This window comes from Ochotona curzoniae, unplaced genomic scaffold (genome assembly GCF_017591425.1).
Source record: "Ochotona curzoniae isolate NIBS_2020 unplaced genomic scaffold, NIBS_Ocur_1.0 contig_3520, whole genome shotgun sequence".
Classification (NCBI taxonomy): domain Eukaryota; kingdom Metazoa; phylum Chordata; class Mammalia; order Lagomorpha; family Ochotonidae; genus Ochotona; species Ochotona curzoniae.
In genome coordinates this window covers 12,090,612-12,111,879 of record NW_024465894.1, presented here as the reverse complement: position 1 = coordinate 12,111,879, position 21,268 = coordinate 12,090,612, and the positions used below count along the sequence as shown (strand labels likewise).

At 45.6% G+C, this 21,268-nt stretch overlaps 1 protein-coding gene across 1 annotated transcript in view; it reads left to right on the top strand.

The window, feature by feature from the left end:
- The window catches only part of CTNNBL1 (catenin beta like 1), a 153,422-nt gene that overhangs the window by 22,419 nt on the left and 109,735 nt on the right, over positions 1 to 21,268 (top strand). Inside the window, exons 2-3 of the mRNA XM_040981486.1 lie at positions 15,687 to 15,875; positions 18,662 to 18,768. Of these exons, the coding sequence (XP_040837420.1) occupies positions 15,687 to 15,875; positions 18,662 to 18,768 (296 nt within the window). The remainder of the gene's footprint in view (positions 1 to 15,686; positions 15,876 to 18,661; positions 18,769 to 21,268) is intronic.

Here is a 21,268-nt window from a genome sequence, read left to right as displayed (position 1 = left end):
CGTGCCCCATTTTTGCCTTAATGAAATCGTCCAGTGCTGGAGGCAATGTTCTGCTGTCTGCAGGCCCATCAGCAGAATTACGGGTAACAGGTGTGCTAGGTAGCTTGTAGAACCACCACCAGCTCTGCTGGTTACAAAGTGCATCGGGCACCTCCTTGCCTTAGATACTTCAAAAGTATCCAGCCTGGTGTCCTTCTAAATAGTAAGTGTCTTTATGGTCTGTGAGTTTATGGCATGTGAGTGTTGATTTAAAACTATGTACAGAATTTAAAATAGAACTTCCCCATTTTTAAAATTTGTTATTTAATGTTCAGAGATTCAGAATGGACTGGTGTTGATGGCGGGTGACCTGGACCTTACTATGAGTCCTCCAGGTGATCTGGGGGAGGGAGTTCTTACTGAAATAGAAGATACTGAGCTCTCCTGTCAGCTCAGACTGCTCAAGTGGCTAAAGGCAGAGGTGGACAAGCATCAGAAGGGATTTTAGTATTGACTGAGAGATGGTGGCCACAGGGAGGGGTGAGGGAAGGTATGCATGCCATTAGGTGGTGGTTTCTGACACTGGGCACAGAAAGGGGTCTGGAGGCCTTGTCCGTTGCCCCTGCAAAGGTTAGTGGTGGATTTCCAGACCTGTTTCTTTAACTTTAGGCTGAAGTTTTTTCCCTTCTTTCTACCTGTTTATACTCATCCGTTGATTATAGAGTTGGGCTAATATGCTTTGGATCTGAGTTTTATCATGCTTACTTGCGGAATATTACTTGTTGGCACCCTTAGAAAATGCACTGTGCTGTATTTATAACTCAGGGCAGCATAGAATAATAAAACATGTAGCTACGGAGCAGGCGGTGTCCTCCCAGTCACAGTCCCATTCCCAGTGAGTTCATGCAGGCATGTGCTGGTCGTGAGGACGGTTTCTGGCTGGTACACAGGTTTAGCTGTCCACAGGAACTGAGTTATACTGTGTTCCTCATCTCTATCCCTCCCGGGCATCATCGAGGCCCATTCCTTGGTCCCCTTGTTCCCTGCACACACATTGGCCATGGCACCGGCCAGCAGGTGCAGCGATCCTTTGTTCACTTGTCCAGACGGGTTGCTCAGGAGACTGAAAGTGCCTGAGGACAAGAACGTGCCTTTCTGTTTCCCATGTTGCTTTCTGTATCACTGCTGGTATAGGGTGATGCAGGTGCTCAGTAGGTGTTGCCCTGTACGCTCCTTGAGAGCAGTTCCTTTCTCTCTTGGCACTCATAAGTTACTTATCAAGTTAGATTTTTCCTTTTTTATTTTATGTTTAAAACTTACTTGGGAAGCAGAGAGATCTTTCCCCATCCACTGGTTTACTTTCTAAATGCTTGCAAGCGCTAGAGCTGTGCCATGACGAAGCCAGCAGCCAGAAACCCAGACTGGGTCTCCATGGCAGGGACCTAAGTAGTTGAACTATTACCTGCTGCCTTCCGCTGTGTGTGTTAGCAAGAAACTGAACTCAGAAGTGGAGCTGGGACTCAAACTTGGGCATGCGGACATGGGGTGTGGGCATGCCGAACAGCATGTGTGCCGTGGCACCAAACACCGCCCCTCCCTTTTTAAATTTAATAACCCTAGAATATTTTAAAAAGGATCTCATATTATTTGAAATGAGATATCTATGTGGATGAAAAATTTTGTTTCTCCTCCTGCTTTTGTTTATGGCTGATTTAAAAAAACAGATTTGTTTTTATTGGCAAGGCAGATCAGATTTTATGGAGAACCATCTCCTGGTTCACTCCCCAAATGGCTGCAACAGCTGCAGCTGAACTGATCCAAAGAAACCCAGTAGTTTCTTCTGGGTCTCCCATGTGGGTGTAGGTTCCAAGGCTTTGAGCCATCTTCTACTGCTTTCCCAGGCCACAGGCAGGGAGCTAGATGGGAAGTGGAGTAGCTGGGGCACAAACTGGCACCCAAATAGGATCTCTGCACTTGCAAGGTGAGGATTTAGTCTTTGAGCCATTACCCTGGGTCCTATGGCTGAAATTTATACAATTGTAGAATCTTACTAACAGGATGAGTAAAATATTTTTTTTAATGAAAAAAAAAAAAGATGGTAGTAAATGGTATTTTGAAAAGCAGTCCATGAACAATGGACTTCAATTAAGTTCTGTTGAAGCTCAGATAGCAAATACGAGGATCTTAGAAATTAAGGGAATCTGGCTAGAGGGGCCTGTTGACAGCAGCGGGATGTATAAATCAACGTCTCTTGAGATGCCTTGTAGTGAATGGGAGCTTTTCCTGGTCTTGTCCACTTTATTTGGCTCATATGAGTGCTCTTTAAACAGTTTGTTTATAAAAAATATTAGATGGGTTCAACTTTTTTTTTTTCCCCTTTTGGCACAGTTAATGTATCTTTGAACCCCATTTTTCCAGACCTTTGAAGTGCCAGTGCATATGGAGGCTGTGTCTGTTTCTTCCGGATCCACAGCTGGGGATAAGTGCCTGCTGTGAGCACTGTTAGGTGCTGACATGTCTTTCAGGGGCTTGAGTGGGATCCCAGGGTTCCTGCCCCGAGCACTCAGGTCCCCGCTGAGCAGCGAAGCCGGGAGATTCACTCTCGGATGTGTTGTGCTCTGTAAGAGATCGGACACCAGCAGAGGATGCTCAGCTGCTTGCGGGAGTACTTGGAGGTAAGGAGGAGGGGGCATTTGAGCAGGGCTCAGGCCTGAGTAGGAGTTCCACACCTGGAGGGAAGTGGGAGGGCAGGCGCAGCACCACGTGCACTCAACCCATTCCAAGACATCCGAGGGTTACCTCCGGCGCTTACCTTACCACACGCAACACCTAGAGGTAGCGGAGTGTCTGTGTGGATAGAGTACTGATAAGACAGAAGTTTTTCAAGGTCACGTGCTTCTTCAGCGATTCACTCAAACACCGGGCTTTTAGGCTGATTATTCTGCTGCCAGGTGCATATTACTTCCTTTAGAACGGAGATGCTCCGCTGCTCTCACTGTTGGATTGGTGTTTCCTGTTCCCTCCAACACCTAACAGAGTGAGGTTGAGGTTCTATTAGCCCAGTAAATACTTCTAGAATGAATGAATGAATGAATGGTGGTGTTTTTTGTGAGCCTGAGAAAACATACTACGTCTACTAAAATGGAGATGGTTTACTTCCCAATGATTTTTTACAAGTATCTGCCTGCATTCGTTTCAACAGATAAAGAAACCGAATCAACATTCAACTTTCTGGCATGGTTGCAGAATTCATCAGAGAAGATGTCGAAGTAAATCATGGACATTAGAGTATTGTTTGTGCTTCTCCAAAAGAAATCTAAACACCCTTTGGAAGTGAGATGAATACACATTTGGGCTTTAACAAGGAATATGATTTTTTTTTTGAGGGGGAGAGGAAAAATTGATTAAAGAGCATCTGCATGACTAGTGACTTGAATGACACATCACATCCATCTTGCGTGTCAACCAGATTACAGATTTTAAGTGAGATTGTTGAGAACTTTGGCTTTGATGCATTGATACTTTGCTTCCTCGAGGTGGACACTGAGCAAATCACACTCTCCAATCATTACTTGGGTCTCAGTTCTTGTAATTTATTTCTAATTGGGACTAAATAGCAGTCCCATTTTATGTTTTGCAGTGACTTTGCTTTAGGGTTTGAGTTCTTAGTACCTGTTTTTTCCTGCAGTAAAATGGTAGTATGTTGCCATGATTCATTGACATGTTTTGTTTTGAAGCTTTGAAGTCTCACGCATTTGCAAAGGCATGATACATAGTTATATGTGTGAAGATACAATTTTACTCGTACATTTTCATAAAATATGATCATGGTTATCCCTTACACTTGTGTAGCTCTTTCTGGTTGATTGCGAGCCCGCGTGTTAGGTGTTGTGTTTAGTCATCACAACAATCCTTTGATGTGGGTGAAATTTCCTGGCTCTGATGACTTTAGTCTCTAATTATGAACTTGGGCTGATGGCAGTTACAGCTTTAGAGAGTGTGAGCATTTTCAGTTGTGGTGCCTTAAGCAAATTTGCAAGGGAGCCCTGATGTTAACTTTGGCAGGTTTCATGCCTGCAAATATTGATTGAGCCAGAAGTCCTAGTTGTAAAATGTCATCCGTGAATATGCAGCCAGGAAAGGCAAGGGAAAACTCATTACCGCAGCTCATCTGTAACTTCTGGGTCAGGCCGCTCACTACCATCTGGTAAAAATGAATGTTTGAAAACTCCCTTTTATTCTGACAAAAGGTAATCAGGAGAGGTTAACGGCAGATGATTTCTGAGCATTTCAGATTGGTTAGGCCAATTCGTCCACACACATGGGTTTGTGACATTCCATATGTCTAATGATCTCCAGAGGTATTAGAAAGCTTTGCAGTGATGAAATCCCAAAATAATAGGAGGAATTTAATTACGTGTGTTTTGTAATTAAACTGCTCCCCACTTACCTTCCCATTGGAAAGGTTCATTCTGGAAAAGAAAAGGCAGTGGGAAAGGAGCAAATAATTAAGGCTGCTGTCTTGAAATGATTTGCTATTTTTAAAATATGAAAATGAGACTAGACCTGCTTTATGTTTTTTGAAGACTTATTTATCAGGCAGTGATGGAGAAAGGAAAGGAGGATCAAGGAGGGCAGAATGGAAAGAGAGAGGGAGGGGGCGATATGGTGGCTCAACAGGCTAATCCTCTGCCTGTAGCACTAGCATCTCACATGGACACCAGTTCTAGTCCCTGTTGTTCCACTTCCAATCCAGCTCCCTGCTTATGGTGTTGGAAAGCAATGGAGAATGGTTTAAGTCCTTGGCCCCTGCACCCATGCTGGAGACCTGGAAGAAGCTCCTGGCTACTCCTGGCTTCCGATTGGCTCAGCTCTGGCCATTGTGGCCATTTGTGGAGTGAACTAGTGATTGGAAGATCTCTCCTTCTCTCTGTAAATCTTCCTTTCACATAAAAATAAATGAATGTTTAAAAAGGGTGGGGGAGAGAGAAATGAATGTTTAAAAAGGGTGGGGGAGAGAGAAATTGAGAGAGAGATCTTGCATCCAATGGTTCACTATTCAAATAGCCACAACAGCTGGTCCTTGCTGAATCTAGGAGCCTGGAGCTCCATCCAGGTCTGCCACCTGGTTGACAGGGGCCCGAGAGCTTGCCCATCTTGCCCATCATCCACTTGCCTTCCTAGGCACATTATTAGGAAGCTGTATTTGAAATGGAATTTGAGGGTCCGGCCTTGTGGCATAATAAATTAAATCTCTGACTGTAATTCTAGCATCTCGTGTGGGCTTCAGTTCAATGCCTGGCTCTTTTACTTCTGATCCAGCTTCCTGCTAATTTGCCTGGGAAAGGAGTAGGAGATGACCAAAGTGCTTGGGCTCCTGCACCCATGTGGGAGATCCAGAAGAAGCTCTGAGTTCCTGGCTTAGGTTTGGGATGGTTCCAGCCATTGTGGCCATTTAGAAAGTGAACCAGGGGATGGAAAATCTGTCTCTCTTTCTCAATCTGTCCCCCTTTCTGTGTAACTTTGCCTTTCAAATCAATCAGTCAGTTAGTCAGTCAATCTTTAAAAGAAACCTTACTTGAATTGGTGCCTCTGTTGTGGGTTGATGGCATTGCAAATGAGGCTTAACCTACTGTGTCCCAGTGCAAGCTCTACACCTTCTGTTGATTTTAAGGCAAAGGGTTCAAGATCAGTGAGATATGTTTTAAATTCAGTTTCTTCTGTAATTAATGGGCTCTGTGACATGATGCGAAGAGGGAGGAGACAAGAGGGAGTTTAGGGTGAAGTTAAATTTCTAAGGTGTTAGAAAATCCCCAGCTTGTACCTGGTAATTTTTTTTTCTTATAGTTTTATTTATTTTTATTGGAAAGAGAGATTTTCACAGAAAAGGAGAAACAGGGAGTGAGATCCTCTATCCACTTGTTCATTCTCCAAGTGGCTGCAACAGCTGGAGCTGAGCCGATCCAAAGCCAAGAGCTTCTTCCAGGTCTCCCATGCAGATGCAGGGTCCCAAGACTTTAGGCTGTCCTCTACTGCTTTCCCAAGGCCACAGGCAGGGTGCTGGGTGGGAAGTGGAGCAGCCAGAACATGAACCAGTGCCAAATGGGATCCCAGTGCTTGCAGGGGGAGCATTAGTTAAATCAGCCATTTTTCCAGACCCCAGAAATGGTTTAAAAAGGGTGCATGCTTCCTGTTGTGATTTGATTATACTGTGACCAGTGCTGTATGAACAGGGTTCAAGAGGGGGTGATGCACAACTGGAAAAAAAATAAGAAATGAGACAAGATAAAGACTATGAAAGCGAAAGGTCAGAGGGTAGCCCTTTTCTCTGAGGAAGGAAGTGGACCTAGAAGGTTCGCTGCCTCAGGTTTTTGTTGAAATGTTTGTGGAGTCAAATGACAAGTTGATGTGCCACAAACAAATTATGACCCATATTTTAACCAGCCAGTGCTTGGAGATCAGGAAGCCACAGTGTGACCCATGCACAGAAGTCAGGACTGGACAAGGATACTTTAAAGCACATAGCCCTGTGGCCTTGGACCATTGCCAAACTGCAGACTCTTACTTTACCTTGGTCTCGACTTTTGCCCCTTTATGGACTGCTGCCTACCAAGTTTGACCTCGGTTTCCTGCACCCACAGTCTGTGAGCTCAAGATTCCAGACACAGTCTGCCCTGCTCTTCCATATCAAGTCACACTGCTATTTTTTTTTTTTTTTTTTTTTTTACAAACTTTCTATGACAGATAAAATCAAGAATGCCTGAAATCTGACTAGGTCCTATGTTTTGGAATTACTGGAAGAGGGTGTGAATCAAGATGTACACATGCATTTCCTGTAGAAGGAATATATAATCTCTCTGTCTCTCTGCTGTAAATGTGCACATTAGAAACACAAATTCATTGAGAAGGAGTACAGAGTGGATTTTTGTTGTGTATCTTTCCTTCATCACTTGGCACTAAAACATACACTGATGTGGGTGGTTAAATTTTACCCACTGGCCAGGTGAATTGACATCAAAAAGGGATCCTTGTACCCAGATGGTCAAAGCCCTTTCTAACCATGAGTGTTTTTGCTTCAAACAAGTAGATCAGAGAGGAGAGGGGTGGGGGGACTCTTTTTTTGCTATGGGCCAAACTGATCTGCATGTTAGAAACACGGGCCTATGTGTGTTGCTTACATACAGATGTCTGTGTCCAGTTCACACCCAGAAGGTCATCCGTCTCCAGAGGGTAGGTTACTTTCCAAAGCTAAGAAGTACCGTGGCTGTGTTTTTTGTTTGTTTGTTTGTTTTATATAAGAAACTTTTGACTAAAAACCCATTCTCTACGTGGCAAGTCACCTGTTGCCTTTGGGATAGGGATCTCTTGCTGGAGCAGTGATGGGTTAGAAGCCTTTGTCCTGGCTGTCTGCTTGGTGCTCTCCTCTAAAGGAGGAAATGGCTTGTGACCTAACATTTTAATTGGAGCTTTTGTTTACTGGCACTTACATCAGCATCCTCTTATTTCCTCTCCAAGCAATCTTGAGCGAGTATGAAGAAGGGAAAACGCTGTGTTGGGAAATGAGGAGTCTGGTATTCTGGCTCATCTTAGACCCCTTGCCCAGATCTCCTGGGTTTGGCTTTTCCTGTGCAGTAAAGAGGAAGGTGAACAGGATTATCTCAACTCAGATTTCTGAGACTTTGCTATTGTTTGCTGTTTAGGAAACCTCATGTCCCACTTAGAAGATCCTTATTGTAAGTTTCCAAGCTCCTTAGTTCCAGGTGAAGAGGAATTCTTTGGCTTTTCCCACATCCTTGCTAGAATTGAACAGTGTCTTTCTCTTGTTAAGGTGACAGTTTCTTTTCTGGATTACCTCCTTCCTTAGTTTGGCAAGTTGGGCTGTCAAGCCATATTTGGACGTACTCACATTTCCACTATTACTCCTGCTACAAGTGTGCTCTTCAGGTTAATAATTACATTGTATGCTTTCATAATTTATCAAAGTGATACCGTTATTGGCTCTTATAGGGTTCTCTTTCTCTCCCCTTACCCCCACCTCTAAGTCTAATTGAGGTCGTGATAGACCATAAATGCGATAATCTAGGTTGCATGCTCAGAGGAAATGGAGTTGGTTTCATAGTGGAGTTTTAATTTAGGATTCGTTCTGGTGATGTAGCCTCCTCCTATGGTACATTACTTTGAGCCCAATATAACTGTGTGTTCCCACAACCCCTCATTATAGCTACAGCTTTGCATTGCTTTTTAATTAAAAAAAAAAAAAGTGAGAGAGATGAAGAGTGAGAGAGGGAAAAATGAAACCTAAAGCTTAGGTTGGATATTGTCTGGGAATGCAGGGAATATCCTAGGCAGATTGCGTATTTAATTTTTTTAACTCTTTCAAAGCTTCCGTGTAGTGATCTTGATTTATATTTCCAGGGTGATTGATTCCAGGCACACAGTAGGCTTCAGGGTGGTTGGAAATTACTGCCATCCTAGGCGGTGACTTGTCTTGTCTTTCTTTCTTTTTAAGATTTATTCATTTTTATTGGAAAGACAGATTTACAGAGAGAAGGAGAGACAGAGAAAGACCTTCACTCACTGGATCATTCCCCAAGTGGCTGCAACTGCCAGACCTTAGCCTAGCTGAAGCCAGGAGCTTCCTCTGGGTGTAGGGTCCCAATGCTACGGGGCATCCTTTACTGTCTACCCAGGCATCAGGCACAGAACATGAACTAACACCCACTTGGAGTCCCATTACATGCAAGGTGACGATTTAGTCACTGAGCCATCCTGCTGGACCCCAGGCATTGTTTTGAAGCCTGCTATCAGCTCTAAGAGGAACTGGGGGCACTCAGACAGGCTTGGTGAGCGCTCGTCACTCCCCGCATATTGAGAGTAAGGCAGGGAAACTGGAGAATTGTAAAACTGGGGGCAGCGGATGTTGCGGCCCATCAGAAGTTAAGAGTTCATCATTTTTCCCCTTGACTCCTGTGGGCAACAGGAGCAGAGAAATGACTTTATTAAGAACTGTTGCTTTTGTCGTTCCTTCATCTTGAGGGATTCCAGATACCTTTTTGGTACCAAAACGAATTAATCTCCCAAGGTGACTGGCCAGAGTGGCCTAAGCCTCCTGGGATTGGTTGCGGTCCTTGGCAAGGAGAGCTAAGCCTGCGCTGTTGACCTGGCTGACAGTCTGCGTTAGAGTCTGTTTCTGGAACAAGAGCCTCTGGCTCCCCTGTAGTGCAATCAGCTTGACAGCTGCAGGCTTCTTCCGCTACGCACAATTCTTGTTCTGTTTTCTGTAACGAGTCACTCTCGGAGGTGAATATTGCACACATATAATCAAGAAGTTTATTTCTGGGTTAGGTTGTTAGTGCTCTAATATCTAGTGGGGACCTTTCCCAGCCAGGATTTCAGATTTCCAAGAGTCGGGACTTCATTCCTTGTGGCTGGAAAGACCCTTCCATTCTCGAACAGGGACCCCTTAGCTGGAAACCCCCAGACCATGACTACTGGGTAATATCCCCAGGGGCCAGAGTCTCTGGAACAAGATTGGTCTGTTAAGAGTTACCTACCACAAGTGTAAAATAAATGATAGATTCCAAAGATCTGGTATGAAAAAAATAATGTAATGTATCAAATTAGGAACGTATTATGATGTGTTAAACTGAAGAAAATGTGGCAGGTGGCACATTGGTGCTATGGTTAAGGTGCCAGTGGAGATTCCTCTGCCCCATGGCATGAGGCCTGGGTTTGAGTCCTGGTTTCACTTCTGATTTTGACGTCCTGCTCCTGTGCACCCTGGTAGGCAGCAGGTAATGATCTAAGGACTTGGGGCCCTGTTGCCCATGTAGGAGACTGATTGAGTTCCAAGTTCCTGACTGCAGCCTGGCCCAGCCTTAGCTGTTGCTTGAAACAAACCGGCAGATGGAAGACCTCTTTCAGCCTGTCTCTGTCTTCCTCTCTCTCTGCTTCTACCTTTCCAGTAAACACTAATTTTAAAAATACAATTTTGCCAGCCACATTTGAAAAAGAACATATTTGCCGCTTACATTTTGATTGAACATTCTCTCCTGTAGGCTCTTAAGGCTTTAGTTATTTATTTGGAAGGTGGAATTATAAAGAAAGAGAAAGATATCTTACATCCACTAGTTCACTCTCCTAATGGATGTGACAGTCAGAGCTGGACCAGGCTAAAACCAGAAGCCAAGAACTTCATCAGGGTCTCCTGCATGGGTTCAGGGACCCAAGGACTTGAGCCATCCTCCACCGCTTTTCCAGGCTGTAAGCAGGAAGCCAGATTGGAAGTGGAACTGCCAGGATTCTTGCTAACCACCCATTTGGCATGTCAGTGTCATAGGAGGTAGCTCTACTCACTATACCACAGAACTGGCTTGATGTTGTATTTGTCTTTGTCAGGTTCCGCGACCATCAAAGAATGGCCTCAGTCAGCTGTTGGAAAGAGGCCTTTACTGGGGGAAAAGTCCGTTCTCAGGCCTTTCCTTAGGATAATGGAGAGGCAGAGAGAAAGCGGGAGCCACGCGGATGAAAAGGCATGCAGAAACGCGTGCAGGAGGCTTTTATACTCCTCCTGATACGGGAGCCGGTGCTGATCGGAGTCCATCATTGGTCTGCCAGGGTTCCGTTTCCCTGGGGACGTGCCGGATCTACGCCACTTCTGGGTCTGGCCCAAGTGACGAGTGACCAGTGGTGCGTCGGATTGATGCAAACTGAAGCCTTCAGTCTTGTTCTCATACATGTCCAGAATCTAGCATGGTGTTTTATACATAGATAGCAGTTAATAATTATTTATTGACGAAGTTAATCCCAACTATGGTTTATTCAGAGTGGTCAGATCTAAGGAATGAGTAGAAACTTGTCCGTTTGCTAATGTTTGGGTTTAAAAAGGAGAGACTTGAAGATTGAGAAGGGAAGTAAAGAGGAGAAACTCTTTAAAAAACTTTGCCTGGGCTCCCTTTGGAGGCAAAATGTGTCTGGGCCTCTGCACAGGTTTTGCACATGTTGGGGTAGACAGTGGGAGCTGCTGTGCTGTTGCAGAGCCTGTATCAGAGAGTCTTAATGAGCTTGGCCCTGATCCTGAGTTGTTGCAAGCAGAACTGAAGCTGAATGTTGTGTCTGGGGAAGAAGGTTGCAGAGAGTTGGTGGGTGAGGCGCAAGGTTGTATTCTTAAGGATGCTCCTCTAGACTATTCATAAAGGTTAACAAAGCAATTTGTCTCTTAGGAATTCACACTGACCTTGTGTGTCCTTGTGTCCCCAATCAGACCCGACCCTACTGGAACCCCAGGACTGATGATTATTTTGGGAGTTCCCCTAAGCCTTAGAAACCATCAATTGTTGTTGAGCCAATGATTTAATAAATAATATTTTAACAGGGTGTTGCGTGATTTATATGTCCTTAAGGGTCCATGTTCCTGTCTTAAGACGGCAGGTGCACATACCTCCCAGGATCACATTCACCTGTCAGAAGGGGCCAGGGTGTCTGCAAGAGTTAATGAGAAGATCCTGGCATCCCATCGCCAGGGCCTGTGTAGTAGAGCTTCTTTCCAGAGATGGGGTGATAATGAAAGTTGCCCTGAGAACAGTGCCACTCAGAGGTCAAAATGAAACCGGTTCCCTCAACTCTAGAATGTTCGTTTCCAGGAAGCGGATTGGAAGGTGTCTTCCCGACAGACACTGCCAGGTCTGGCGTTTCTTAACTGTGGCAGTATTTAGCTTCCTGCTTTTAATTGCGATCCTCTGCTTTTTCTCTGGGCCCTCAGAGATAAACAATCCAGAAACCACCTTAGCCTGGTAGGGGCCTCAGGAGCTCACATCTTGCCTCTTTGGCTCCTTGGCTCAGCTGCTGCAGCAGGCTCACGCTAATCAGAATCACAGCAGGCCTTGTTTTATGAGCCTGAAAGAATGAATGTTCCCCGAGGGCTGAGGTTCCTACCTGCTGGGGAGCTACAGATTTGTAGTTTGAAACCTGCCCTCCTTGAGGTTGAAGTTCCCTTCCCTTCCCCTTCTCAGGGGAAAACAACCTCCTCCTCTTCCTTGCATTCTGCAGTGACTGACGATGTTGATTTCTTTTTTCCTTCCTTCCTTCCTTTTTTTTTTTTTTAAGATTATGATGATAGTAGATATTTGTAATTTGTGTGCTTGTGGAAATAGGATGTGTTCGCATGAAATTGTAACCTGTCCCAGTTAGACTAGGAAGAGAGTGAAAAATAGCAGGTGGTACCCCAGAAACGAAATTGTCTGACGTGCGTTTTGCAAGCAATGTCATATGCTCAGACTTGCTGAAGCACCTGGTGTGTGGAAGCAGCAGGATGCATGAATATAGATGGGAATGGATTTCCACCGCCGGCACAGTGCAGTGCAGTAGGCAGTCACAAGGTGAGATGTGTAACGTGAATAATAATAAAGATTTGTCTGTTATTACCAAACAACTTAGCAGGCTGGCAGTGAACAGTGGCATTTGCTTCTGTATGGCGCTAATGCACCTCAGAGTGGCACCTAGCACACTGTCTCTTGTATCAGACCAAGGGCAGCCCATGGAAGAACCTAACACAAAGGTTTTGCTGGGGAAGACAGGATCGTGTGTGAATTACTCCACCTTGCTGATTTTTTTTTTGTTTGTTTTTTTGCCATATTGTTAGAGTTGTTCACTTTCAAAGTAGCCTTTTGGAGTTAGCAGGGCAAAGAGTCCTGGCAATCCCCATTTACAGAGGAGATGAAGACAGGAGATAGGTATGCTTAGAGTTGCCAGTGGTAATGGGTTCAGCAGCACAGAGACCTGGGGCTACTTGATTCCTTGTGCGGGGCTCTTCCGCCTCTCCTCTTCAGCCCTCTTCAGCCATGCCCTGTCTCTCTCTAATTTAATGGAGAGCAGTTGGCAGGGACTCCTTTGGGGACAGCAGTATGAAAGGCAGAGTGAAAGCCAGGCAGAGTATGGGGGAAACAGCCTTGAAGTGGGAATCCAGAAGGGCTAGTAATTCTGTTAGCACATGGTGCTAAGGATGCTAATGATTTTGTGACTTTGGGTAAGCCACCTGGACTCTGGATCTTTTCTTTCTGTATTCAAAAATGTTATTTTGAATTGACAGACAGATAATAAGTGTGTATACTTAGGGGATTCGATGTGATGTTTTGGCATGCTTACACTGCAGCATTATTAAATCAGGTTGATTTGAGTCATGTGTCACTACTTGGGACACCTATGGGTGTCACCTATTTTAGGGTTCCTGGTTTGAGTCCTAGCTACTATGCTTTCAGTGGTGATGAATGGCTGTCACCCATGAGGGATACCCAGATGGAGTATTTGCTTGGTGGTTTCAGCCTGGCTTAGCTGTGCCTGGTATAGGCTTTTGGGAAGTGAATCAATGCATGGAAGATGAATCTTTCCTCTGCCTAATGAAAACAAATAAACGGAATTTAAGATTAGATTTAAAAAAATCTGTTGTCTTTCATGCGTGTGTGTAGATGTTTAAAGTCTACTTGTTAACAAGTTTGAGAATTGTGGAGCGTAATGTGATAGTCACTGTTCCGTGCAGTGGCTCGCTGCGGCATGTTCCTCCTGTCTGAAACTTCATACCCTTTCATCAGCATCATCCCTTTCCCATCCACCCGCGGAGCTTCACCGCCCAGCAGCTTCTGGTACCTGTCATTCCACTGTGTACCTGTATGAGCTCAACTTTGTTAGATTCTCCAGATGAGTCAGACCATGCAGTCTCTTTCTGTGCTTGGTTTATTGCACTCAGCATTACGTCCTCCAGAATCAAACATGTTGTCATATGACAGAATGCCCCAATCTTCAAAGCTGAATAGTATTCCATTGTGTATATGGGCCACATTCTCTTTATCCATTTATCTGCAGATGGGATTTCTATGTTCATATTACCTTAGCTGTGACTAGTGCTGAAGTGACCATGGGAATGCAGGTCACTACATTTATTTATTATTTTATTTATTTATTATTTTATTTATTTTTATTGGAAAGGCAGATATACAGAGAGGAGGAGAGACAGAAAGGAAGATCTTCCATCTGATTCATTTCCCAAGCAGCCGCAACAGCCAGAGCTGAGCTGATCCAAAACCAGGAGCCAGGAGCCTCCTCCAGGTCTCCTGTGTGGGTGCAGAGTCCCAAAGCTTTGGGCCGTCCTGGACTGCTTTCCCAGGCCACAGGCAGGAAGATGGATGTAAACTGGGGCTGCTGGGATTAGAACCAGCACCCAGGCGAGGACTTTAACTGCTACGCTATGAGGCCGGACCCCAGGTGCCTCTTTAGCAAGCTGATTTCACTTTCTTTGTGTATAACACACAAGTGGAATTACTGGATCACACAGTGAGTCTGTTTCACTGTCTGTGAGATCTTGTAAGTGTCTTCCATAAGAGCTGTATTAATTTATGCTCCCCACATAATGGCACACTAGGATTCCTTTTTCTCTACACCCACTCCAGTGTGTGTTATCTTTTGTCTTTTTGGTATTAGCCGTTGAAATTCATCTCATTGTGATTTGCATTTCCCTGGTTGTTGGTAATGAAGAGTGTCTTGCATCTGTTGGCCATTGGTGTGTCTTTTTTTTTTTTTTTAAAGATTTACTTAATTTATATTGGAAAGTCATATTTACAGAGAGAAGGAGATACAGAGAGAAAGATCTTTGTCCGCTAATTCACTCCCCAAGTGGCTGCAACAGCCAGAGTTGAGCTGATCTGAAGCCAGCAGCCCGGAGCCTCTTACGGGTCTCCCATGTGGGTCCCAACTGCTTTTCCAGACCACAAGCAAGGAACTGGATGGGAAGTGGGACAGCTGGGGTTAAAACTGGTTCCCAGATGGGATCCCAGTGCAAGCAAGGCGAGGACTCTAGCCGCTAGGTTACTGTACTTGGCACAAGGTATGTCATCTTTTGAGAAATGTCTCTTTGGGTCCTCTGCTGGGCCTTCATTCAGTTCTTCTGTAAAGCAGAATTTGGAGTACTGTAGAGCTGTGGGGGTGACATGGATGATGGTCTGTCTGTGAGCTACTTGTGAGTGACTGGAAAAACAACTTTATGACCTTTCTTAGACATGAATCAAAAACCACACACTAAAGGGTGATGTTGAGGGTTGCATCTTTGTGTATGAGCCCAAGACCCCAGTGACTTTGTTCTTTGTGGTTACTATACACAGCTACTTTCATGAAATGGTAGAAATGCGTGTTAAGATGATTCTGTGGGGCCTGGCACTGTGGCCTAGCGGCTAAAGTCCTCACCTTGAATGCGCTGGGATCCCATATGGTCGCTGGTTCTAATCCTGGTGGCCCCACTTTCCATCCAGCTCCCTGCTTGTGGCCTGGGAAAACAGTCAAGGACAGCCCAAAGCCTTTGGACCCTGCACCTATGTGAGAGACCAGGAAAAGCTCCTGGCTCCTGGTTTTGGATCGGTGCAGTGCTGGCCATTGCAGTTACTTGGGGAGTGAATCATCGGGTGGAAGATCTTCCTCTCTGTATATCAGACATTGCAATAAAAATTAAATAAATCTTAAAAAAAAAAGGATGATTCTGTGAAGCAGGCCCTGATTGCTGTGGCCATGACAGACCCTGTAAGAGTCTGCAGAGGGAGGCAAAGCTTTTCTCCATGTTCTGAGGAAGCAGTGTGCCTTGGTAACTTTTAGGACATTTGCTGTCCATGCCTTTTGGGGTGTCTTTTCTAGCTCTTAACCCCCCTGTGTTTCTCTTCTTTTTTCAGCCCAATAGGGGCACAAAACGTCCCCGGGATGACGAAGAAGAGGAGCTGAAAACCCGTCGGAAACAAGCGGGTCCTCGAGAGCGGGGCCGCTTCCGGGAAGAGGAGCTGACGGTGGCGGAAGAGGCCGATGACGACAAGAAGCGGCTGCTGCAGATTATTGACAGAGATGGGGAGGAGGAGGAGGAAGAGGTAACAGGCAGAGTGGGCGGGCGCTGCTGGGGCTCCCCCAACCGTGTTTTCGTGCAGGGTCACTTGGGGCCACAAACTTGCCACCTCCCTCTGTAAAATGGGGGCTCTGAATTCTCTTCCCATGGCATCTCTGTGAAGGTCACATGGGACGCTCTGCTTACAGCGTGTATGCGTCTCCTTATTTCAAGTCTCAGTGTAGGTGCTGCCTTTCCCAGGAAGTCTCGGCTGTCTCCAAGGTACCCTGGCAAGCCATCCTGTCACCTTGTGTTCCGCATTGTCCTAGCAGTGCATGTCACAGCTGGGAAGCCTTGTTTGTTTATTTCACTTAGGCATTGCCCTTTCTCTCCCCCCAATGTCTCTTGAGGCTGGGGATGGCCCCATAGGTCTGCAACTCTAGGCACCACACTCACATTCAGCGCAATGTCTGGCTCTGAGTCAGTACTTAATAAATATTTATTGAATGCACACATGGATGAAGCTGAGGAGAATGGAGGCGAAATAACAGTGATTAAAAACAAAACAACCTACCTTTGTGTCTTTTCAAGTCCTGAAGCATCAGCCTGTGTGTGATTTTGCTGTGGCATTTTGTTCAAGATTAATTATGGGAATAGATTCTTAAGAGCCAGCTCTTTTTCTGGTTCCCTCAAAGACACGATGCTAAGTTTGGATTCCACAGGCAAGGCTGGAGTGCAAATCTGAGGTGAGACTAACATGGCCCTGTGAGCCACGAAGGCTTTGCTGCATTGTGGCAGCAGCTCCTTCTGCGTTAGGATTTGTACCAGCGCTCGCTTGGGGCCTGCCCCTATATGAGGATGACACTTTGGAAATCCACTGCAGGGGATGAGTCCAAATTTTTTCTTGGAGGGCAGTAGCCTTGACAGGATGGAGACAAACCATGTACAGCGCAAGGTTCCCTGCCCCTCCTCCCCGGCTTCAGCTCCGTCTGTTAACTGTTAATTGGCAGGTGTAATTCCTGTCATATTGCAAGTCTGGTGCTGCCGGATTGCAGTGGCCATTGGTAAGTGGTAGCTTGCCTGGGAGACAGAAACAAAACATGGGACCAACCCCGCAGTTGAGGGACAGAGAAAAAGAGATTGCTTTGCCTGGATGACACACAGAAGGCCACAAGGCCACGAGTTATTTTAGCTTGCTGCCACCAAAGTCCCGTCTGATGAAAAACAAGTGTTGTTTGCCCCCATGGAGTCACGTGTGCTTGTAAAATATTATTGTCCTTTTTGTGCTGCCTCCCCAGCATCCATCTTTCTGAAATCTCCCTCTGTTTTCTGACATTGAACTATTGGAGCGAATGCAGTGGCCGATGACTAAGACTGATAATTCAGTTACACCTCCCCCCCAAGTGCAAGAAGGAAATGAAGGGGGGGCCAGCCAAACCCTGACAGGCTGAGACAGGCTAGTGCAGAAGCGCTAAGAAGGTGAGTGAACTATTAGCCAAGGGAAAGAAAAGCAGTGGCCTTGAAGTTGCTTGAAAGGGATCTAACCTTTTCCTGGAAATGTTGGGTAGTTTTGGTTAAATGCTGGTGGTATGTTTAGTGTTACTTGGAGCAGTGTACCTTAACATCGTTTACCAAACAGCTATGCTTATTTATTTTATTTGAAAAGCATATTTACAGAGAAGGAAAGACAGAGATTTTCTGTCCACTGCTTTACTCCCCAAATGGCTGCAATGGCCAAGGTTGGGCCAGTCCAAAATCAGTAGCGTGGTGCTTCTTCTGGGTCTTCCATGAGGGTGCAAGGGCCCAAACACTTGGGCCGTCCTCTCCTGCTTTCCCAAGCCATTGGTACAGAACTAGATCTTAGGTGGAGCTGTCAGAACTGGAATCCATGCTCACATGGGATGTTGGTGCCACAGGCAGAAGCCTAGCCTATTAATCCACTGTGCCAGCCACACAATGCAATTTTATATATGACCTTTCTTTAGGTATCTCTGTGACCTTGAAAGATACCTGTAGGATTTTTTTTCCACCTCTCCCTCCTCCCCTTCAACAGTTCTTCACTGGGTGTCTTCTGTGTGCCAGGTGCTAGAGAATTAGAGTGAACAGGTGAACACTGGACCAACAACACAAGGTCATTTGCTCTGGCTTGGCACTGGAGAGATGGCATAGGTCAGATCTTACCAAGGCCTTTCCTTGTATAGGGCAGGTGAAGGATGTGTTGGCTCCTACTCAAAGAGCCGAATGGATGAATTGAGGAAAGACTTCATGAGGTGAATGTGGTGAGGGTTTGAAGAATATATTCGGCAAGGTAACACTGCCAAGTAGCTAAATGGTGGTAGTGCTGGGGGCCTGGACCCCCCAAGTTAGAACCCTAACTTAAGTTTTTACCTCATCAGGGGCTAGAGATGTGATAGAGCCCCTCAGGGTCCGGGAGTCGTTGGCATGATGCAAGAAGTATGTCGTACTCCAAATGAATTTTTAAGTATTTTTCACTTAGAGCCCAATAAATGAAAATTGAAATTTAGTAAGAATAACAACCAACATGTGTTGGTGTTTTGAGAATGGTGGGATGGTTCTATGCTTTCTGAAGGATCTGGTTCAGGTTTCCTGTCCAGAGTAGAAACAAAGTTTTGAGGACTGAGTTGTGGTTGGTGACTGCTGAGCCGTGAAGCTGAGAGTGGATAGAGTGCCACAGAGAGGGGTGTCCATCCACTTCCTGAGAGGGGCCACAGCAGAGAGATGGGAATGTAAGAGCCAGGACAAAGATCGCAGTGCCAGTGACTGGGAGATTCCTCATGGACTGACATTGCTGCCTTTGTGTCTTTGTACCAGGAGGAACCACTGGATGAAAGCTCAGTGAAGAAAATGATCCTCACATTTGAAAAGAGATCATACAAAAACCAGGAGTTGCGCATCAAGTTTCCAGACAACCCAGAGAAGTAAGGATCTGTTTTGTTGATACCCTTCTTCCCTCTGCGAAGTTTTGTTTGCTAATTTTGTTCTGTTCACTTTGGTTTCTGTGATCTAGGTTGGGTGTCCCAAGATGACATGGGTGTCCTGGGAAACCACTAGAAGGACCTGCAGGCCTCAAGTCAGTGGTGCTCAGGACATGGTGGGATCAGCAAGGGGGAATGGCAGAGTGGGAGCAGTGACTGGGGAGGTGTGTGTGGAAGCTCCCTGTGTGTGCTCCCACACCTCAGGAAGGGTGCAACAGCCATGCTGCCTGCTGCAGCCCCGAAGGGCATCCATATATGTGCGCAGTGTTTGGTCCATGGAAGCCCGGGTGAGACCCTGAGTGCAGAAGTGTTCCTGAGGACTGTTAGTGCAGTCATTCCGTGCCAGCCACAGCTAGCAGCCTTCCACAGTCCCAGAGGAAAGACAGCCATGCACTGCCGGGGCTGGCAAAACAACTCATCACTTAGGACACTTAAAAAGCCAAGCTCCCAGCTGCCAGCCTTGCAAGGCTTGTTCCTGTAGTTTCCTTTTCAATGCCCTGAGGAGACAGAGCTTGCCAACCATTCATGACAATCTGATTGCTGAGAAAACATCCAGCGTTCTGGGGTTGGAGAAATAGGCACGAGACTCCCTTATGATTTGAGTGGTGTCAGCTCTCTCATCTGTTTAAGGAAGTAGTATCTCCATCACCCTGTTGTGAATACTAAATGGAAACGATGGCAGGCTCAGTACTGGCACATAGTAGGTGCTCAGAAATGATGGTGAGGTGCTGGTGCAATGGCAGCTCAGTGCATTTGAGTGTGTGCCATTCAGTAGCTCTTGAATCCTAACTGAAGGAATTTATCTGTTTACACAGATGTCAATGTTATGACTCTCTCTTTCTGTCCTTGTATTACTCCCTTGCTGGACATACAGATGTAATGAATCTTAATTTGTCCAAGATTCTTAGGAAGTTAAGGGCTGATGGTACAGTCTTTGCAGTTGAATTTTTTTACCAGCAATCATAATGGGCGTGATCGGTTTTTAACCTCTTGGCCATTTGGCTGTTTGTCCTGCTCAGCCTTTAGGGGGTGAACTGTATCTTTCTTGTCTCCGAGTCGCTGTCTGTGCTCAGTGAGCATGAAAGCTCTGACACTGTCCACATCATCCCATCTCATGGCAAGCAGAGATACCGTGTGAGGAAGACATGTGGCGGGGCTGGTAATGCTGGGATTGTAAGAAACCCAGTGTATGTCTTCTTCTGCTTCTTTTTCTTTCTAAGATTTATTTATTTTTATTGGAAAGTCAGATTTACAGATTGAAGGACAGATTTACAGATTGAAGGATCCACTGGTTCACCAACCCCCTGCCCCAAACTGGCCACAATGGCCAGATCTAAGCTAATCAGAAGCCAGGAGCCTCCTGAGGGTCTCACACAGGTGCAGGGTCCCAAGGCTTTGGGCCATTCTTGACTGCTTTCCCAGGCCACAGCAGGGAGCTAGATGGAAAGTGGAGCAGCTGTGACACAAACTGGCACCCATATGGGATCCTGGCGTATGCAAGGCAAGGATTTGAGCCACTAGGCTACTGTACCAGGGCCCACCCAGTGTACTTCTTGGGATACCAGTGTGGCCTTTACCACATGGTAGAAATACTTCTGGCATTTTAAAGCAGTGGGTTTCTGAGGGTTACCTACATTGTGAAGACTTTGGGCACACAGATGCACCTGTGTTACAGTTGTGAACTAGTTTGAAGAAAGTGTTACTTTTTTTTTTTTAATCCTTGATGTTTTCCATCTCATCAAAATTTATATGCCATTTTTTAGGTTTTAAACACGAGCATGAGAACTTTGAAATGAGACAGAAAGCAGTTAGGCAGGTGTGTTGTGTTTTAACCTTGAGTTCTTGAATTCTTATTGGCGCATTGTCTTTCATAATCCTCTAGACCAGCGAGGTGCAATTAAGATGAAAACTGCTGGAGCATATTTGCATGAAATATTCCGGTTGAGATCAGAAGCCTTCACATTTATTTTCCCGTATCTGCTATTGTCATTTTGATCGCATACCTCTCAATGCCTCTCTCTTCATTTGGCTGCATTTCAGACTCAATTGACAATTCTCCTCATGCAGCCTTTGCTGTGCACTGCGTGGCCTTTCTCCCCAGCATCACGTTGAGGAGAGTACGCAGTCTCCCTAGTGAGGAATGGGATAACACTTTGTATTTCTGCAGGGGCAGAATTCTTTAGTGATTCTCAAGTTTTTTCGGTCTCTAGGTCCCTTCACACTCTTAAATTATTGAGTACCCCAAATTGCTTTTCTTAGAAAAATTCTAGAAAACAAGAACATCCATTCAAGGAGCAGGCATTTTGGTCTAGCAGTTGAAAGATGCCACTTGGGATGCCACAGTCCTGTGTCAGAGACCAGGCTTCCTGTGCAAACTCCACTCCTGATTCCAGCTCCTTGCTCTTGCAGACCCTGGGAGGCAGCTGGCGATGGCTTGAGTAGT